The sequence below is a fragment of the Melopsittacus undulatus genome, chromosome 2 (genome assembly GCF_012275295.1).
Source record: "Melopsittacus undulatus isolate bMelUnd1 chromosome 2, bMelUnd1.mat.Z, whole genome shotgun sequence".
NCBI lineage: Eukaryota > Metazoa > Chordata > Aves > Psittaciformes > Psittaculidae > Melopsittacus > Melopsittacus undulatus.
The window spans coordinates 85,127,607-85,149,743 of record NC_047528.1 but is presented as its reverse complement, the minus strand read 5'-3'; the positions used below and the strand labels follow the sequence as shown (position 1 = coordinate 85,149,743).

General features: G+C 38.2%; 1 protein-coding gene across 2 annotated transcripts in view; it reads right to left on the bottom strand.

Annotated features, from left to right (window-relative positions):
* Positions 1-387: 387 nt before the first annotated feature.
* PRRG1 (proline rich and Gla domain 1) overlaps positions 388-22,137 on the bottom strand; it is a 33,410-nt gene continuing 11,660 nt past the window's right edge. Inside the window, exons 2-5 of one of the 2 annotated variants that reach the window (XM_031045063.2) lie at positions 16,090-16,139; positions 11,768-11,928; positions 3,861-3,922; positions 3,467-3,649 (exon numbers count right to left, since the gene is read on the bottom strand). In XM_031045063.2, coding sequence (XP_030900923.1) covers positions 3,607-3,649; positions 3,861-3,922; positions 11,768-11,928; positions 16,090-16,099 — 276 coding nt within the window. In that variant the 5' untranslated portion in view covers positions 16,100-16,139 and the 3' untranslated portion in view covers positions 3,467-3,606. Of the gene's footprint in view, positions 3,923-11,767; positions 11,929-16,089; positions 16,140-22,137 lie in introns of both variants that reach the window. The other variant, XM_031045062.2, reaches the window with a different exon arrangement.

Genomic DNA, 22,137 nt, shown 5'->3' with positions numbered 1-22,137 from the left:
GTAAACCAAACCCCTTTAAAGGATGCAATACTGTAATCAGAGGTTATTTACATCCAGTGAAGACAGAACAACTTTTACTAATTCTAAATATCATTTAAATGAATAATTAAATCATTTCTTGAAACAGTGACACATATTTAAGTTAGTTTTAGTAGATAAATCATCTCAGTCCCAATACAAGATGAAATTCAAGGTTATATTCAGAAGTGGGAAAGGCAGTGTCCATGACAATTCATATCAGTCAAGACAGTACTGCACTGAGATTTGCAAGACCTTTAGAGAGGTACACTATACATTTCTAATATTTATCGCATGACAGTGCAATTACAGGATAGGTAAAAGACCAAAGTGATCTGGAAAGAAAAAAAAAAAAAAAAGCTGTATAAATACCCAGTACAAATGAAGTTTTATTTTTCAATCAGATTAGAAAAGCCAGGTGCAACACTAAGCTATTTTCCCACATTTCATAAATAAGAACAAAACAATTTGTAGTTTGACATTATTCCAACATGGAGAAAGCTGTTCACGTCTTAGAGAAAATATATTTGGATAGCCGTCCTACACAAGTTTTGTTTAATTATGAAATCTATTCACCAACACATAAGCTTATAGCCCACAATGGCTTTCATGCTCATGTACATGGAAAAGGCATAACCTAATAAATTACACTTGTAGATCACTTTAGATATTTGGTTGTGGCTTTTTTTGAAGGATGAGCATCATTATTGCACTGCACATAAAAACAACATGTTCGACTTCGGACCCAGAAACATAAAACCATTTAAAAGTGGCAGTGGAATACACAGTAATTAAAACAGAAGAGAAAGCAAAGCCAGCTCATCTCTAAACTAGATTGCCCATGTTCAGGGGACAATGATGTCTGCTGAATAACCTAATCTGAAATGGGCAATCTCCATGCATTTCCTACAGGAAAGTCTATATCCAAACTGGTAAAACTACTAGCTGTGCTGGTAGGCACAGGAGATGCCAATATGGCATGGACATTGAAATACCAGCTCTTTTTGAGGTGGTTCCTGCATGTTGAGATGAGGCACTGTTTTGGTAACATCTGCTTAAAGCAGTATATTAACTGTTGCTCAGTATAAAAGGAGCTTTAACTTCTACAAGTGGCAATTCAGGACACACAAGAGCTAAAACCACTTCAAAAGAAAAGGTCAGAAAGTCCAAAATTAAGACCCAGCCAATTCTTACTGCAAGTGTCCAAAACATCGCACTTATCTGCCCAATAACTATCATATAAAAGAAATATAGGTTAAGTTTTTGACAATGGTTTGGCCTGGAGTTCATCTTAGCCACTGAATGTCCACAGTAGGCAATCTACTCTTCATCAAAATTGAGAACTAAAATTAATCATAAAATCCTTACTTCATTTGTCAATACATCACATCAGATTCTTACAGAATTGTGCATATACACACCCATCTATAACCATACATTTCTTTTCAGCAGCTTTCTGTAAAATTTCTTAGGGAAGATGGACCAAGCCCCCATGAGACAGAAGACACCAGCATACATCTTGGACAATAACAGCAATTTCAAATGGATGGCACCGGCCTTTCATCTGGGGTCTTTTGAACAAGATGCAGTTTGGGCTTCTGCTGTAGGAAAGTCAACACAGTAGACCTTCAAGTCTCATACATTTCAGTTGGTGATAATTCATTAGTAGAACACAGAACAGTACTAAAGCTAATGCCAGCTACATTGGCATGGGAAAAAAAAACAACTGAAATGAGTATTCAGAAGCTAAACCAAGCAATGAACTTTTAAATCAAGATGGGAAAAAAAATTGCCACACTACAGCTTGTACCACCTTAACTATCATCAGTATCTAAATCAGGTGGTTGAAATTCTGTACAAACCTCCATTCTAACTTGCATCAAGTCTGACAGAAATCCACTTGTCTTCAGCCTCAAAAAGTCACTCCAGACTAACACTTGGGGCTATGTCTACATTGTGTTCTTAAAAATACACACCATGGGTCCTCCTGGTTCTGCCTTATCAGGTGGGCCCCATGCTCAAAGCTGGAATGAGTCAGGCAGTAACTTCTGGAGCCAGGCTCGACTAACATGCTTCCCAGCAACTCTGATGAGCACCTGTAACCTCAGAGCTGTGGAAAAAAAGGCTTGTGTACACTGAGAAGGGAGTGCGTTTTCGGAGTTCATGTCATCAATCAAAGCACTACGCTGTTCTTAGAAACAATGAAAAATTTAAGTAGTGGTATTTCCTTATAGTTAACTCTTGCAACAGAAGCACCTTGTTGGAATTGATAAGCAATATATATATTTGTTGTTGAAAAAATGGTTACGCTGTCTGCAAAGGATTTCCATAGCAACCAAGGTAAGGTGCACACATGCCACATGTAAGTATGCAAAAGGCAAGAGTATCAGGATTTGAGGAAGAGGTTTTTATTTCACATCTGGGGGGAGAAAAAAAAGTCACACACATACACTGAATGTTTTTCCTTTTTTCCCCCTTTTAGAAGGAACGTAATATCTACGAGTTTCTGAGTTTATGGATAATATCCAGGTCCCACTGAAGACTATGGTAGGAAGACTACTATCAGGATTTTATCCACTCACGTATTTCAGTATTTCATTATTTATTGTTGCATGAACTTTCAAGTTCTAAACTTAACATACACACACTCCTCACCTCTACAATACACAAGTAAAAACATAGGAAAACAGAGAGGAAAGTCAGAGCATGGACAAAAGTATTAAATTCACTAAGCAGTGTCTTGGATTGTTAGCTTCTAAACATTTACAGAATTTTAAGTTGTAATAGCAAAAACTTTAGAATACACCTCTTGTGCTAGGACTCTGAAATTATTGCTATTACACCAGCATGCTCTTAATGAGATACTGGTTTGAAAACAAAGGCTTACTGCTGTCATCTTTCCAAAGGCCCATGATAGGGTGCAAACTGTAACAAAAATCCAAGTGAGAAAAAGGAACCAACTGGACAAAAGGCAATACTGCAAAATCAGTCCCGTTTAGTGTAAATAGCTGTCTAAAATGCTGCTTAAGGATTCCCTATTTCACGCAATTCTGACATCCTGCAGTAAGAAAGGAAAGGGAGATTCCATAAATCTTGTGGGGAATGTGGACTAAAGTAAGTGCCATCCTCATCAGAGCTGCTTTTGAGAAATATGACAGAGCACCACATTTGTATCTGCACTACACGCTCAATACAGAGTCCTTAATTTTTAAGACCCGCCAAAAGGGAAAAAAATCCCAAACCCAAAGAAAAGTGGACCTAAACACAAAGTGAAGTTCATCATACATGACCATTAAATTACAGAAACACATAATAAGCCAAGATAAAGTGCTAAAAAATGATTAGTAATTTTTAAAAAGTCCGTAGCGTTCTTCTTGCTTTACTTAGTACTGGTGACAATAGGAGATAGTGCAATTGCACCGGCTGAATTACAATTCACAATGTCTTCATAATTTGGGGGGGGATCTATATGTTGTTCAGTTTCACTTCTTCTCATAGTGATTTCACCAGTGGCTTCCTCATATGAAGGAGGAGGATCACAGTTTGAGAGCCTTGTGGATATTGAGTCTGAACATCCATCCGTATAGCTCAGATCTCCTGGAGAGAGCCCACTGACTTCATACATTTCCTCCTGCGGGGAATGAACAATGCTGAGAGGCGGCGGAAGAGGACCTCTGCCATCAGCCACAGCACCATCACCCATTGCTTCGTGGGCTCCCCTAGGCATGTACACCGACTGTCTACGCATTTTCTTTTTAAACAGGCACCTCCATATGACAAAAATGACAATGAGGATAATGAAAAGGCCAATGATTAATGGAAATGCAAGGTAAAATGAATACCAGGTATGTCCTGTGTTACTTTCTCCCTGAAGTTCGTTTTTGTAGCCTTTCCAGAACTCCTTCTAGAAGAACAAGACAGGATAAGTCAGAAAGTACAGGACAGTTAAAAAACAATAACTGTAATCAAGTTGCTTCAAATGAACGAGAAAACAAAAGGCATTTAAAATACTGATGATTAAACTAAGAACTGGTATGGATAAGCACACACAATAAACTTTCAAATTTTCTTCTGATGTGATTAGCGATACAAAAGAATTTTGTTTTTTTTTTTTTAAACCAATTCCTCACTGCTTTTAAGATTCCTGTGTCCACATTTAATATTTAAAAACACACAGCTCAGACAGGACTAGGATAACAACAACAACAACAATATCTAATCACAGCATGCACATCAGCCATCTGGTGGATTACAAATTTTCAGTATCCCTCAAGATAAAAAATAGTACTTTGTTGTTTTAAATTTGTAGTAATATACTAATACAGTTTCACAGGGAAATACTCTTTCAGAATGACATACCATTTTGGCAAAGCACAACTATGTTATATTGTCATCTCGTAATTTAGACTTCCCTCACCCTCTGGCTCATAAAGCAATTGTCAGCTTATTTTGAGTTGATTCAGATCCTCTATTTATAGTTAAAAATAGCTCCACCACTATGAGAATATTACACAGCTTATTATGTTCTGGAAATTTTGACAACACAGCTACAGATAAATGGAACAGAATGTGAAAGAAAGAAAATATGACCAAGTGAAAATAAAGATGAACACCAGTACTTGACAGTACTTTTTGCTATATTAATATGCACAAGCAGGAACACAAAGACCACACTGCCATCCAATTTTCTCTGCAGTGAATGCTATGAAAAAAATAGTACAAAAAGCATACCATGCCTCAAAAAGTAGTAATCCTCACCTGTAATTTAAGATCTCTCCTACTAAGCAGCACTTCCATTTTTACAGTCATGTATAAAAATAAAAAAATCAAAAATAAATTAAAAAAAAAGCCCCACAACCCTTAAATCCATGCCAGAAACTGAATTATTTTCTTTTAAAATGCAGAGGCCTGACTCATTCATACTCATGCCAGCATCCATTTTAAGTGATAGCACACATACTCACATGCAGGTATTTATAAAATAGTCACCAGGTAAAATCGATATTGTCAGTACTCGGTTATCAGCAAGTGATGCACTCAGGTTGCAGTCTGATTGGCTTTGTGCACAGACAAATCAGATCCATTAAATTTTCTAGTTCATGACTGCTGCCACAATTAGCATTAGACGGATAGTGCCATCAAACTGATCTCAGAGGCAGCCTGAGTCCAGAAGCAGCATGACCCCTGTGGTGTGGGAGCTAAGCTTGCCTTGTGCAAAGGACCAGGACCCCATAGGCAAAATGCATGCTCATAATGCTTCATCAGAATTCACTAAGGTTAAGAACAATGCCATGTATATGGAATAGCTGGCTATCCTGTACATTTTTAAACCAAATTCAGTTGTTCTTATACCAACAGTCAGTGCAACTTTAAATAAAAGGAATAATAATAAAAAAAAATCTTAATTCCTACAGCAATCCAGGATCAGGTATTTTTCCTATACTCCAAGGCTTGACATCACAACAGGTTGTCACAGTGCCCCTCTGATCCTCTGATGCAAACCCAAGTAACCTTAAGCTAAGTAGCACCAACTTCAAACAAAGTAAGCAAGTCTGGGAAGATGAATTAACATCCATAGATACTCATTTACAAAGGCCTTCCTTGATGCATTGTTCCACAGTGAGAAACATTAACTGTGCGCACTTCAGAAAAAACAAATTTGAGTGGGGGGAAGTAACATTAAAAACTTGCATTAGCTGCTCAGCTGAGGTATTTTGAGATCTCTGCATGACAAAAAACAACAAAATGCAACACCTTATGTCTCCCCACCTGATCACCAGACAGTTGTTACCTATTATCATCTTTCCATCCGGTTTGCATATGACTAACTAGATTCTTTAGCAGAATAAGTAATGAATATATTGTTGACTAAAAAAGCATAAAAGGATTCATTAGGATTATTAAATCCTGCTGTCTGTACTGGAACCAAGCTTCCCACTTCACTGTTCTGCTGCCTCAACAGCAGCAAAGCATAAAATGGTACAGTGTTTGGTTTTGAGGGCAAAGTTGCAAAGATTTACTAGAAGTCATTAAGTATAGTGTGCAAGAACATATCATTTTAAAGATTGCGGAGGAAAAAGGTAGTTTTGATGAAAAAGAAGAAATCAAACTTTACCCTAGCAATATAATTTGTGTTGCAGACTGCAGAGGAAATACACCTTCTCTGACGGAAGGGTAGTAAGTTGTGACTTGTATTTTACTATTGTTTCCATGTTACTCCTAGCTCAGCTCTAACTACTGGGGAAGATGTCTCTGTACCCTCTTCAGAAAGCTGGAATAACAGCATCTCTCCTTGTCACTCTACAACATGGCAAAGCAGTAGAAAAGCTATTTTCCCAGAGTGACAATTAGTTCAAAATAGGGTGTGTGGTTGTGAGGGATGTTCAGGTTGATAGTGTGACAAGACAGGTGCATAAAGAGCTTAAGATATGAGTTTAAACTGCTTTAAGGATGAAAATAGTTTACTGTCCATTTTTATTTACATGCAAAGCAAAAGAAATTCCAACAGTTTAGACACATATGCTCCTGTCAAAAATTACAGTGCCTTAGATCTAAGGCTATCTTACAGAGACAAAGTAAGAAATTTCTGCACACAGGTGAAAAATACCAAGAAACAAATACTTGTTTTGACACTAGGAAAACAAACAAACAAACAAAAAAAAACAAAAAAACCCTCTCTTTAAATATTCCTCTTTGGGAAAGTAAAAAACAACAAAAAAAACCACCCACCCACAAAATCCCACCAAACAAAATCTTGTTAGGTGTACCAGACCTCAGGTTTCTAGCTTGAACTTTTTGCAAGGCAGATCTCAGAGAAGCATAAATACTGTTAGTTCCAGAGTGACAGAACTGACAGGAACTTTAGGAAACTAATACTTCTGGTTGGAGTTGAACAGCTGCCAAGCAGCTCCCCCTCTGCTCCATCACCACACAGCTACACTGCACTGTGAAGTGAAAGCACAGGAAGAGGAAAAGCTACCTGGTCAAAGTTGAATCACAGCCCAATAAAACCGCAGAGAACTTGGATGAATGTGCACAGTGTGAGCATTTGTACAAACTGCTATGGAAAAAAACAAGAGGGGGGAAGTACTGAAAACTTTGGAAGCAGCTGTACAACTCACATAGAAATTTAGATTAATCTAAAAGTTGGAGAACTCACAGCACAAACATCCCTTCCACAGTTGCTGGTCTCTTAAACCACCAACAAAAAGGACTACTACTACTTGACAAAATTATTACCTCTTGTTTTATGTAAAGAATACTCCAATAACCATTTACCCTAGGATGCTGTACAGGTGGGAATAGCAGGCATATATGCCTTAAAAGGCTGAAAAACTAAGATAAACAGGCCAGAATCATATAACTACAATGAACTTCAAAAACATCTAACATTTATTCCTGAGAACCACTTTTCTCAACATCCCTTACTGCTTTGGCAAATCCAGTTGGAAATAAATCAAAAGGAATTCTCAAGGGTATCCCACACAAAGACACTTGCAGCCAATTTGCCAGAATTTTGTTTCCATTTTATTTCAAATACTTCTCAGAGCAGAGCACCAGTCGACTGGATCTGAATGATGATTCAAATAAAGAATCCACATGAAAGTTAAGAGATCCGCACCCTGCTGAGAATTTCAGCTGAGGCCTTTACTATATTTGACAGCATCGGCAACCTCAAATGATTCTTGGTCAATTGTCTGATTTGTTTTAAAGGTAGACTAATAATATGTCAGACAGGAGACTGCTTGGTATTCATTAGGCAGAGGATGTGAACAAGGCAATAGTGGGAAGTAAGCATACCTGCTACACTGTTTTCTTCTGTTCTGCCCTCAATTCCAGGGAGCAGCAAAAGATTCACCTCTTCTCTTCTGGGTATTTTTCCAGCACCCATAACTACACAAGACTTATGTTAGCAGTCTTACTGATCACAGATCTGGTGCTGACAAATTCTGAGTTGCCCGCTACGCTTTTTAGTGGTTTGTTTTGCTAGAATAGAGCTATAACCTTGAAATTTTCTGTAATACTTAAAATTTGTGGTAAATTTTAAACACAAATGAAGATCTGTGATTTCTAACTTTTCAAGTCTTCATGCAGTATAATTTTAGAAAAATAATTAATGTAAATAAAATTAGTATCAGTGCTTCAATCATACTCAGATACTTTGCACAGAAACCTTTGAATGAATCTTTGAGTCCCCCAGCAACCTCTAACAACTGACCAGTGATCACATACAGTGCTGCCTGCAGGCTACAGGTACTACAAATAAACAGCTTTACTCGATCAGACCCAGGGTTCACCTAATCTGTTACCTTCTCTCTAAAAACAATCATTAGAGATTCCTGGAAGAAGAGTTCAAATAAAGCAGACAGCACTACTCTCCCAGCTTCAAATATCCGTACTTGAAGAACTTCCATTAGCCAAAGCTGACCCCTCTTATTCAATGATTCCAGATTGATTTATCTTCCATTCATTTATATCATTGTTCTCTGAACCTATACAAGCTTGCAGAATCCAAGACATCCTGTGGCAAGGCAGTCCACAGCTCAATTAACTGTGGTGAGAAGAGACACTTCAATTTGCTTTGAACGTGCACCTTCCACTTTCCTTTAAGGCTCTCTTAGCTCTCCTGTCAGAAGGATGGCAAGTGACTGACCTCAGTTCGATCTTCATGCTTGTCACAGACTTCTTCACATATTCCCTCATTTAACTCTTTCAATATCTATTATTGTTACAGAAGTCTTTTCATATCTTGGGTCAACTGTCACACCTGTCTCTCTGCTCCTTCCTCAGCTACTGATTTGATTTCTAGGAGATAGGAAGGTCAGAGCTGTATTTAGCACATTCAAGATGCAGTTGTGCAATGACGTACCTATGTTCTCCATTTTCATCACTTTCTTCATATTCCTAGTACTCAAGTATTTATTATGTTTTGGTTTTGTCTGACTGCTAAACATTAAATACAAGTCTTCATACATTCAAATTCAGATCCTGTCCCCAAGGTCAGAGCCATTCATATGTACAATGAATGTTCCCTTTTCCTGCACATGTACTACATTTGTCAGCACTGATTTTCATACTCTGTTTTATCCACAAAGCCCTGCAAATTCTTCCCTGTTGGCTCTAGTCTTACTAATATAATTGTATTATCTTTATAATCCCTTTATCATTTTAAATAATAATTCTGAACCTATCAAAATCCCCAAGCCTACATAACGTTAAAAATATTCAGTATTTCCGTTACAGCTATGCACGTACACTTAACATACATCATGCTAACTTCCAGGAAAAACTCACGCGACAAAAATAACTTGAGGGAACTGCTTGGTATTATTTCAATATTATGCATCTGTATGTTGCACATGTCCCCAGAAGACTGCAGAAAAGCCAAGAACCAAGTGGACAAGATAAAAAATACAAAGAGAGAGATGTCACAAAACAGTTACCATGAGCTACAGACCCTATTTGAATTCCAGTCTACCTATACTATGAAATCGCTGCATCTGTCACTCTGAACATACTGTGCCGTGATGCTAGTCTACTGCATCCATTTCCTTCCTCTGGGACACAGAAGTTAAGTCTTACCTAAGTGGCTGTAAGGATGGATACAGCTGGAGAACAATGGACTAAATAAAGACTTGAGTAAGCAAGGCTGGTCAGGCACAACTGCACATTAGCAGAGCCTGGCCCATTAGAAAGCTACCAACAACAGAATAAGGCAGCTAGGCAAAAAGGATACAGTACTAGAAATGGTAAAAGTTCAGGACCTCATTGGAAGCCGTTTCTCCACTGTGACACAAAGGTTGCAGCAAGGATGGAAATGTAACTGTTTCTATTTTACTATTTCCCAAATACCTCTGAAAGGGAAATGTTAACTACCAAAACACAAAATGTTCCTAAATAGCAGAAAAGAAGCTGAAGTGAGGAAGCAGTATGTTTGAGTTATACGATTTCGTTCAGGGACTTGAACTTCTTGTGCTACTTCACCAGAAGTGATATTGTGTTAGAGTTTTGCACAAGTTGTGTCATGTATACACCATTCTTAATTACATAATGAGCTATCATTAGGAATGGCCACAGCAAGCCAAGTTTGGGAGGTAAAACATGTGTGTGCATGCACTTGAAAGTTTCAGAAAGAAGTAGCTCTGAAGAGACACTCCAAGTCCTACTACTTAATTTTAACAAATTCTCATTCCAGCCTTATCCAACACCGCTGCTATGATCTCCAGCAAAAGGATGCCAAGAACTTAACGCTTTCAGGATGCCTTTACACACTGCTGTTATCTGATATAGAGCCAAGTCACTAAAGAGTGGAATGCATCACCTGTGTAAATTCTGGAAGAAATCGGCAATGCTCCCTGTGCCACTGCCCATTAACCCACTGCCTTGCAAAAAGACACAAGGGATAAAAGCATTTGCTGAAGGTAGTTGTTTGCTGTTCTGAGTCACATTTTCTAGCACCTGTTTTTCAGTTCACATTTATCATCAAATTCAGCCTAATTTCATCCATGTCTGTCTTGAATAATAATAATAAACATTCTTGACTGTATTGCATGAAATAGGTCAGCTGCCACTGTCAAAACCCTGTGAGCTTGTTTTATATGTTGGGAAGTAATAAAAGATATGTTGGGTATGATGTGCAGCTATTGCCTGCAGAGCCATTGGCCCACAAGTTTCTATTAATTAGAGAAGCCATCAGACTTATGCAACGATTTTGTGTGGGCAGTATCTGCTTCATTCCCATCAAGTCAATGCATCACTGCCCTTGCATAACATACATTATTGTTCTTTCCATATTTTAGAACCCTGCTGTATAACAATACCCTATGGGGGTTTGCAGATTTTAGTTTGAAAAAGACAACTAGACTTTCCTTATTTTAAACTATTAACAGTCTGGGCATTAAACCCTTTGGCCTGCTACACCAGCACCTGGGATTTGAAGGCATATTTTAAACAGACAGCTTTTTGAATTGCTCACTCATTTCACATGGACACAGTTAATAAACAAGTTATTCCAGGAGTGAGTTAAACGAAGACTTATACCCTCTGCTACTATATATTCCCCATAACAGTCTCAATCCCATGATTTCGTAGAATAGTTAGGGTTGGAAAGGACCTTCAGATAACCCAGTTCCAACACCCCTGCCATGGGCAGGGACACCTCACACTAAACCATGTCACCCAAGGCTTCATCCAACCTGCCCTTGAACATCACCGGGGTGGAGCATTCACTACCTCCCTGGGCAACCCATTCCAGTGCCTCACCACCCTTACAGTAAAGAACTTCTTCCTTATATCCAATCTAAACTTACACTGTGTAAGTTTTAACTCATTACCCCTTGTCCCCTTTTTTCCAAGACAAAAAACTGCATTTATGATACCCAAGTCAAACTTAAGTGTGTGATAGTAGGATAACCAGTACATAGGCTATTTGGGTAAACAGTGCTGCCAAACAATGACAGATTTGCCTGCCTTTACTTAAGTGGTGGTATTAATTTACGTTCTTTTTCTTCCCAGCTGTCTATTTCACAATACTTATAAGCATAATTATCTTTGAAACTTCTACCCCCTTCAAATTCAGTTTGAGACAAAGGATGCAAAAGTTACTGTTGTGCAGACTATCAATTTCCACCATACACCTTATTTGCTTAAAGAAACCGGCAAATCCAATGTTGGAAAACACACAAGCATTCAGCACACCCATTGAGTGCCAACACACATCAGCCATCTTTACATATACACCAAAACTTACCGTTTTTTCCTCATTTTCAAATGCTTCTCTTGCTTCTTCATAGCTACAGATTTCTTCTCTGCATTCATGTTCTATGTCACCTTGCTTTAATTCTTCCAAGAATGTGTTGGCTCTCGGGTATCTTTTTAACACAGAATTGGCTTTGTCCTCTGTTAAGAACACTGAATAATAGGAAAGACAACAAAGGTCACTTCTGAAATAAACATCCAAAACCTCAAGCTAGAACTGCTGAAACAAAATGTGCTTCTGAGAATTAAAAGAGCTTTTTCAAAGTCTTCCCCTTTATTTAATATGATGAAAGGCCTTTCCTAGTTTTTGTTCATTATTGTAAGTAGTTGGGGTAGTTATTGTCACATGGGTCAAATGTGATGGACCTCAGTTCCACATCACAGTCATGTCTGCTTAAACAACATTGAAGACGATGCCTAAGAAAAGCACTCAGATGAGACAGGCACATGCTCAGCTCAAGCAACTTCTTAAACTAAGATGATACAGAACAAACAAATACTGCTTGTGAACATTCAAAAGGATATTTTTCAACTGCCTGAAGGCATCACAACCAGAATGCTCTGAAGTTTTTGATATAAATATTTATGAACATTACCCGGTCACATACACCAGAACAGTTGCATTTACCAAGGTTTAAGTCTGTAAGTTTTCTTAAGCAACTTTGAAGCAGACTTGCTCCAGAAATCTCAACCATGAAACAGTGACCCTTTTGGGGTTACGGGGGAAGTAGCCTCCTTCTGTTTTCTTGAATCATACACAATACCTCACCCTATTCAATGAATCAAATAAAACAACCTCAAAAGACAACAAATGTTCTGACACAGTATTCCTTATTTGCTTTTCTTAGTTTTTTGTTCAAGAAAAGAGTTGGAAGCTCTTCTGATGTTTCAGCTTTTCCTCAAACTCCCTGACTCAATGATTTTTACAGTAATACACAGCAACTAGCACACTCCAAAATCCATCAGACTGAATTACCCAGGAGGTACATCTGCAGTGAACAATGCAGAAATTCTCCATGTATTTCAGGTCAGAAAGCAAGAACATCATGTCAGTGCAACACTGTTCTTGTGCTCTCACTGCCAGTAAGAGGGGCTAATTATTCAATACACTGCCATGCTGATACACTCATACCAGTTTCCCTACTTGTGCAATCATTTCTGCATTGGTTCATTTACAGCTAGTCCAAGACACCTGATATAATAGGAAGACAAATTCACTATCTGCTAAAGGCAGCAACTGACTGGTTTAAGAAATGATTTATCTATAATATTATACAAATCTGCTGTGTTTTCTTTTCCCTGCTAATCTGATTTTGAGTTTCAAAAACGGATGGCAGCAAGTCTACGAAGATGACCACTATGCTTTTGCTTTAGATTGATGTTGTGTCATTTTTCAGCAATGAGGCTACTACCATAATTAGAGTTATCTACTTTAATTTCGTTTAGTCTCTGTATTATACTTTGTTATAAATTGTTAGACAGTCATTTTCCTTTTGCAAAGGATTAAATAAAGATTTGAAGATTAAACTGCAAAACACCCGGTCACTCCCATACTTTCAGTTGAATACATGTGGTACACAAATGCACCACATAATTACACTATTCATGATGTTGCCAGAGGTTCAGGGCATAGAACTCTACAACTGCACCCATTGCAATTTTGGTTTTCTACAGCACCACAGGCAAGCACGTGAGCATCTGCTATTGTGTAAGTTCACTGGCTGAACATACAAATTAACAAGCAAGGATCTCTTCAAAAGGGAAAGGAATAAAGGATGGCTTCTTTACATTTCCTACCCACTCCTCTGACTTCCCTCTAGGCCTAATGAGCTTGGTTTCTTTCAACACGTCTCAGTGATCACCTAAACATGACGAGCTGAAGGACATGTCTGCATCAGGAAGCCAGCATGCAGCCATGCAGGGGGATGGACTGCCAGTCCTCTATACTTCTCAACAAGTCCTCCTCTGGGCATTCCTGAAGCGGAACGAGGTACAGCCCAGACTCTTAAGAGTGCCCACATGTGGAATCAGTGAGGAGCAGATAATACACTATAAATCAAGTTTCCCTTCCTTCAGCAGATAAAACCTAAGGAATTTCTTTTCACAACTGGAATCTGTTCCTAAAAAGAGCAATGAGAGTAACTATGACAGCATTGTACTGAATGCAGAGGGGGGGGGGAAAAAAAAAAGAAAATGCAGGAAGCTGAAAATATCCCAATCCAAAGCCTCCAGCTCTCAGAAACATAGAAATCTCTGTTCCTGCAAGCACTTTTCAATTTACCAAAGCAGGAAACTGAAAACAAAGGTTTAGAAGCTGGCATGTTACAAAATATTGCATTTGATACACCCACTGGGATGAGTTTCTAGGAAACAGTTTAGTTTTCCAAAAAGAGCTCAGCACACATTTCTGCTTCAAAATACATTGACAAAGAATAGCAAAACGTTAAAATAATCCAGTATTTGAGAATGGCCAATATACGACTATATAAAAAAACCCAACTTTTTTATTTAGCGATTCATATTCCAAAAATCTCTCACAATATAGTAGAGCAAATGTATACATCATAGAGACAAAAAAGCCCACTGAGGAAAATAAAGCACACAACAATTAATTCTAAATGTGTCTGATAAATAATAATCCATGATTAGTCCAGACTAGGAATAGCTTTTGACCCTGCAAAGCTGGAAAAATTAAGTATATTAATTAGCCTGGGTTTGTTTGACATTTTTAAAGCTTTCCATGCTCTGACTTTAAATACAATCAAGAAGTCAATACAAATGCAGCAAGAAAACAAAAACATACACTGATCAAAGCAATCTTGATAGATTCCAACTGAAATATAGTCATTTAATGAGAATCAGTCATTGCCTGATGAACCCTATTAAATGAGATAATGGAACCATATTACTTAGTATTCCAATACCCCCATGCAGACATTCAGTTATAGTTGCAACGGAGGAACTAAAAAAAACTGCTTTGAGCTGGATGTGCACCTAGACAAGCTACGGTGTGGTTGAATTCACTATAGCTGTTACTATGGAGTTAATCAGGGAAGAATTGCATGTGACAAGAATAAAATTATGGAGCAAGATAAAACTTCTTTTTTACTTTGTTAAGGAGACTAACTAGCAAATAAAGGGAAAACCAAAAGGGACTAAAGGGAAAAAAAATCAAAATTATTTTGGCATTACATAAGATAGGCACAGAAACAAATATCTAGTCTTCCTCTCCTTCAACTTTTGCAGAATACAGATATACAGCTACCAAATTAAATGCATTTGAATACATGTTTATTTCTTCAGACACTCTAGTGCTCAGTGTGTTACTGTAACACTTTGCTTTTAGCAAGTTTTTATGCATCAAACAGTTACAAAGAAACATCATTCCAAAGTCTTAGTTTCACTTACTATTATTGAAGAGAGTAATACAGCCAGATCAATCTATTATGCATTCCCCAGAAAACCTGTGTGCTTATCACAATAGCAAATAGATACTCTAGCAAGGTGAAATTCAATCAGAATCAGAAAGAGACAGGTAAGGAAATGAGAGGATAAATACATGTCAGCCTACCAGCTGAAGCTGCCACAGACAAAGAAAATAGGCTTCAGGTCTTTAGTGACAGAAGGAACAGGGAGCAGCAGCATGGGGAAAGTATTCTGGGGCATAGAAGTGTTGCTGAAGCAAAGCCCATGGCATTCTGGACACCAAAACCAGCTCTATTGAGACTACTATTGAGTCTTCCTTTTTCTGGCTTCTTACCAACACCTAAGCAGATTAAAAGCAACACTAAATACTAAATATAAACATTTAATTAAGTATGAAGGTACAGCTACTGATAGTTCTGAAACTTTCTGTAGGTGATCTTAAAAAAAATTATTTGGTTTGCACAGAGCAGAAGGGAGAAAGATTATTTGAGCATTTACTTAAAATGCTTTAAAAGTAACTTCTGGTCTGAGAACACTGAGTTACTGGGACAAGCTTAAGAACAGTTAAAACTAAAGCACTCCAGGCTGGAAATTTATCTCTGTGGTCTTAATTCTGCAGCCAGCTTTCAAAAGTCCACAAATGAGTATGTGATGATTATTAGGGTCTGCATATAGTATCTACTTTAGATTAGCAGTATGATTCCAGTTCAGTTTAGTGCGGGAAAAGATCTGCATCCTATATAACACTGGATCTAGTTCAATAGCAGAGGACATTGTTTATGCAAACTGATTGGGATTTTGAGCAAAGGATAGTTTTGGGGTATGTTAATGCCCACTTCACAGGAAGTAATAAAGAATGCACATTCATCACTAAGTTAACAAACTTACCACTATCCATGATGATTACTGTCAAGGCAAGGAACTTGCAAATATCAAGTCTGTAACAAAAAAGGAAACATCCTATTTAGTTTGTGAATTCTGATTAACTTGCAAAGTTTCTCTTGATTTCTACATGTTGCTACAAATGTAGGAGTGTTGGAAACCCCATGATCAAGATTAACCCCTTTTTTGAACTGTACCAATACTGCATGTAGACTAAATTCAGTAGTATAGGAATACTATCAAAAAAAAAAAAAGGTAACTGTTGTGAAATGGTAAATGGTTTAACCTTTTTCAAAGCTTTCCATATTTAGAATATGCAAAAATGCTGATATGAAACAGAAGGCATATATAAATTTAAACAAATCTGCAACCACTGTTTTCCCTAATCAAACTTGAAAGGTATTTCATTCTCCACTGTAATTACTTAATCCGCATCCAAGACTTAAATTACTCTGCAGAGATCACCAAGTCAACCCATTATCTTTAGTCTATGGATCACACTTTCTAAAATCAGAATGAACACATGCAAATTCATTCACAGTATACTACTGATTAAACCAAGATGCCTGCATAAAGCTCAGTGGCAGAACAAGATCCGTGATTTGGCAAAGGAAATAGAAATACACAAGAGGATCCCAACCTGTCCTGCGAGAACCTACATGTACTTTATATCACATCTTTGAAAGAGACCAGACAAAAGATGCTCTCAGTCAGGAGAGTGCCAAAACTCATTGCACCCACTAGGCAAAACACCAACAAGAACTACATCTAAAGGCAGAAAGAGTAGTTTGAGGGACTGTTTTCAGTTTCTTGGAGTCATTTTTCTTAGCAGATTTCCCTATGCAAAGACAAAACCACCTTTGACTTTTGCTTCTTGAACAAAGCAAAAATCAGTGTCATTTTCCAAATAGTCACATTGTTACAACCCAAATATCTATGCTGAAGAAATTGCCAAGTTTTACTAACAAGCAGGTCAAAAAAATTTGGCTACTGCTGTAACTATTCCTCTTCATCTGTTACATTATTAATTTCTTTTGCCATTTATTACCTGCCAGTTTCAGGTGGCTGCTTTTGCAATAGCATCTCAAGATTCCCAGTTATAGAAAAGCAAGACCCATGAGTCCTCCCCTTGCTCTGTTGGAGTAGCAGTACAACAGTGGATGAAATGTACCTCACCAAGCTTACTCACTCTAACAGGGACTCTTCTCTGCATTAAATTTAGAATAAAAATTAAAAAAAAATCAGGTAGTCTTCGATATTTCACCCTTTAACAAGTAATGTGTGTGGATTTCAACAACATGTGGAAAAAAAAACCAAAACAAACACAAAACAACAACAAAAAAAACCCCCAAGCAAAACATGCATCCACATCCATGCTCACGGAGTCACAACTAGATGGCTCTGGAACTGTGATGGAAATGAGGGGACTAATGTGCCTCTTCCCTGCCAATGGATGTTGTCCACCAGGAGCAGAATGCGGCACTGCCGAGGCATGCAGTGCCACCTTGGCACCTGACACTGGGTACTTGGAACACCATGACCTTTGTATATGTCAGTATTCTAATGTTCATTCCCAGATGGGGAAAATGTGTGGAGAAGAAAGAAACACCAGAACTTTTTGTCAGTAGAAATGGAGGCAAGTATATTTTGAACTGGAGACAAAAATGAAGATTTGCTGAATTGGCAGCAAAACACATATTACTTATCTCTTTACCATTCCTCCATTACAAAAGGAACCAGTGTGCCTAGGAAATATCAAATACAGCTTTCCAGCAGCTGTGGTGCAGAAACTTCCTTTCAACAATTTGCAGTTTCTAATTTGTAATTCTTACAGCAATTACAAGTATTTAGATCTACCTGGAACTAATTTTGTCCATTTTACTACAAATGTGTGTGTTTTTTATGCTCCCATGCCTTCCCTCTCCATATCTCCCCAAACTTCTTCATTTCCAAGCTCCCACAAAACACAGCTAACTTCTTGCTATGACAAACAAATACCTGTTGGGGAAAAGGTTGATTAGAGGACACAGGGAATGGTTGCCATGCCACTACATACACATTATGCTCACAGAACAGACTCTCCCACTGCAGAGGAACCACTTTGGTCTTTGCCCTTAACTGCCCCTTCACATAAAAGAAAAAGCTTAATTATTTTTCAGTCTTCTACTCTCTGACAGTCTTGGTTCAAACTGACTAAATAGTTCAAAGGTTGTTTGGAAGAAGGGATCAAACAAACAAGTACATAATAAAGCTGAAGAGGGCTGGCAATATTATAACAACTTGCTACTGACTCATTTATTTCTCTACCCAACTCTATTTAGTTTCTGCTTTTAAGTGTTCATGAACCTTACTGAAGGTTAGGATGTTCCTATGGTGTCAAAAGCAATGCTTTTCATATATATATGCCAATGAAAGAACATAAAATACTCTACAGAGTATCTTACTAGTAACACCAATATTTACTGTCTCAGGAATCCCTCTTCCAACTATCTTCTATATATTATCCCCTTCACACTCTTCAAGGGGTTATACATCACCTTAGATTTGCTTGTGGAAAAAGTGACAGCACAGTGGGCAGCATGGATAGCTCTATGGCCAAGTGTCAATTTCTGAGTTCAATGGCAAGCTGACATACCTGACCAACAAGTGACCTTTTCTGTCTGCTTACTTGGCTGCCAGGAGAATGGTAAGAAACAAAACTAAACTAAACTAATCAACCTTCCATTTCTAGTAGAAAGTATAGTGACCTAATGGAAATTCAGTGAGTTCTAAAGCACATGAGACAGCAAAGGAAGACATACTAACAAAGCCGTTGCTATTTACGAGCATCGTGTTCACCACCAAAGAGCTATAGTCTTAGTAAGGAAAAACATTTTGCATGAAATTTTAAAGAATATTGAAGTAACAAACTGAGCTTTACACTTCTTTCCACAACTAACCTATTGTTTTTTTTTAATCCTGAAAGTTCCCAAACCTTGTATACACTATGTATAAGCACAAAGCATAGAATATTTTTATGCACATTTTCAAATCTGGTAATCATACTCTAGTAGTGCAATGTATCCCTTAAATTGGGAAGCCAATTAATTTCAGCACTGAAAGTTGTTGGCTCATGACAGTATTTCTGCAAGGTTTTGTTGCATTTGTCAAGATAACCATAGTCAGTTGGCAGGTATACTTCTTCTGGGAACACTCCCAACTACAAGTTCAATGGAAACTTGAATGTAGCATGAACTGTTAAAGTACAGAAGAGCTGATGGAGGGCACACAAGTCCAAACTGCCTTCACTATTCTCACTCCCTGACTTGTCATATATTCCAGGGAGACAGAATATAAAGAACAACGAAATTACAAAGAGAAGAGAAAGTAAGTGTAACAAAAAGCAGCAACAGCATTTTCACACATTTAGTTTCTCACAGGCTGCATTAACAGTGATTTAAAGCACTGCCAGGCCATCATACTCCTCTCAAAAATGGGGAGGGAATACACATTATAGTACCCAGGTAGGGAAGAGAGAAGCAACTTGTTTCATTCTACAGTACAATTCTAACAAGGAATACAGCCGTATTAGTTTTGTAAACTGTACAATTAATGAGGGCACTGGGATGCAATTATAACCAGCTGCTACATGGAGCTATACAGCTCTTTAAAGTTATAAATATATTTAGGTTCTTCTAGAGCTTTTCATGAAAGCAGGTACATTCAAGGGACACTGACTTGAACATAAGTAGATGTTCAGTCTAGAAATGAACACACCTATTCTAATCCATATCCCAAACCAAGTGCAATGCAACAACTGAAACAGTCCTCTGGGAGGTTTGTTTAGAAGAAAAATTACAACATTAAATATTTACATAAGAAAATAGATAACAGTTGCCTGATTGCCTTTATTCAATATACATTATGTGCCTACCTAAAAATCACAGTCCCACCATGTGCATCTTTTACAACCTTGGAAAAAAACGCTACAGAAGACTACAATTTTTTCTTATTATGACCTGTTTCAAATAACTTTTTTTCCCAGTAAAAGCACACCAAAGAACTTAAATGCATTCAAATGCTGGAGAAATACATTGATTTTTCTTTGAATAGGAAATCCATAGATAAGGATATGGGAGAAGACGGCATTTATTAAGTCTGGTCTGCTTGCAACAGCAAGGTTTTCCAGAGAATTTGGATGGGAATAAGGAGTGATGGAACATTTTTGAAGCTACTTAATCAGACAAGGGTAGAAAAGATTCCTCCCATCTGAGACTTATTCCGGCACAAGGATAAGAGTGAACGAGAGAACTGAAAAACTCTGCCTTATAAATACTACCCAATCACAGCATTACAAAATATTATCATTAAATTTGATTACACATGGACTCAAAAGCACAAACCAGATTGCTAAGAGAAACCTGTATTCAGTGGACTGCCATTACACCTTAAAACCAATAAAATGTATCATTACTACTCACAGAACAAGCACGCCGAGTACAACTCTCCAACACCGCCCTGTTAGCACAGAGAAGGTGGCTCATCCTGAAGGCAGCTAGACAGGACTTCAGCTGGCTAAGACTGAAGTCTATGCTTCTGCCTCATTTACCCCTTCTTCCAAAGTAACTGTGACATGTGCTGAAAAGGTGCCATGTTGGGTGCTAAAAAGGACTGTCACAATTTAATCCCATCTGGCAACTAAGCTCACACAGGCACTCACTCACTCATTTCGCATTGGGATGAGGAGGAAGGAAGACTGAAAGTGAAAAAGTTTAACAGGTAACGAAAAAGCCCCACATGCAAGCAAAGCAAAACAAGGAATTAATTCACTGCCTCTCACCAGCAGACAGGCATCCAGCCATCTCCAGAAAAGCAAGGCTCCACCACACATAATGATCACTTGGGAAGACAAATGCCATCACTCCAAAATGTTCCCCCCTTCCTTCCTCTTCCCCTAGTTTATAAGCTGAGAATCACCCCATATGGTCTGGGATACTCCTTTGGTCAGTTGGGGTCAGCTATCCCAGCTGTGTCCCCTCCCAGCTTTGCATGCACCCCAGTTGCCTCATTGGTGGGGTGCTGTGAGGAGCAGAAAAGGCCTTGGCTCTATGTTAAGCACTGTCCGCCAATAACGAAAGCATCCCCGTGTTATCAACACTATTTCCAGCACAAATCCCAAAGTACAGTCCCATACCAGCTACCATAAAGAAAAACTCTCTCACAACCCAAACCCATTTATTTGTGTGGGTTTTTTTTTTGTTTTTGTTTTAAAGCTGTGGTAATATTCTGGCTGGTTATTCTCTGGTTACTTCCAGGCTCCTCTGGCTCAAATGGGCAGTTACTGTAAGATATCTCTTCCTTCTTCTCCCCTTCAAAACTAGACAAGGTCAATCTTCTGACGCACACACTTGGCCAGTAAGACATGTGGGAGAAGTAACAACACTCTCCCTTCAGGAGACTTTCATTGGCAGGTTTCATTGTTTTAAAGTGCATGGGAACCATCCGGGGCAGTTCTTGGGAGGCATAACTGAACACTTATGTAACTGCATCTGTACTGAAACCAGAACTGCATAAATTCTCTAGAGACTGTGCCTTTCTGAGCTGCCTACACAGTGGCATTTCAGAAATCTCAGTCTTCTACAAGCTACAGTTAAAAGACATTGCTGCTTTACGTTAGATAATCCCACTATGCTTTGGGAATTAAAATTCGGAGTATTTATCTTGACAATCCATCTAAGGGTTGACATAATGATAACCAATTTCTCTCCTTTTTCAAGTGGGACTGGTGAACAAATAAACAAGGCTTTTGCAGAAGGACATGTTTTTATCCTGATTTTGTTGGATGCAAAACTAACGAATCTGTTACTTTCTGTTCTCTCCACCCTCCCCTCGCCCAATAGCTTTTAACTAAATCTGACACAGAGATTTCTTCTTCTGTGCTACCGTAAGTTTTCCACAAAGATCAATGACCAAGAAGAACAGAGAAAAGCCATTAATGTTCTCACTGAAGTAAAGATGGGGTTTACCAATTGCAGCAGTATCTCGGGGAGCACGGCACCTTTGGTGGTTGTAAAT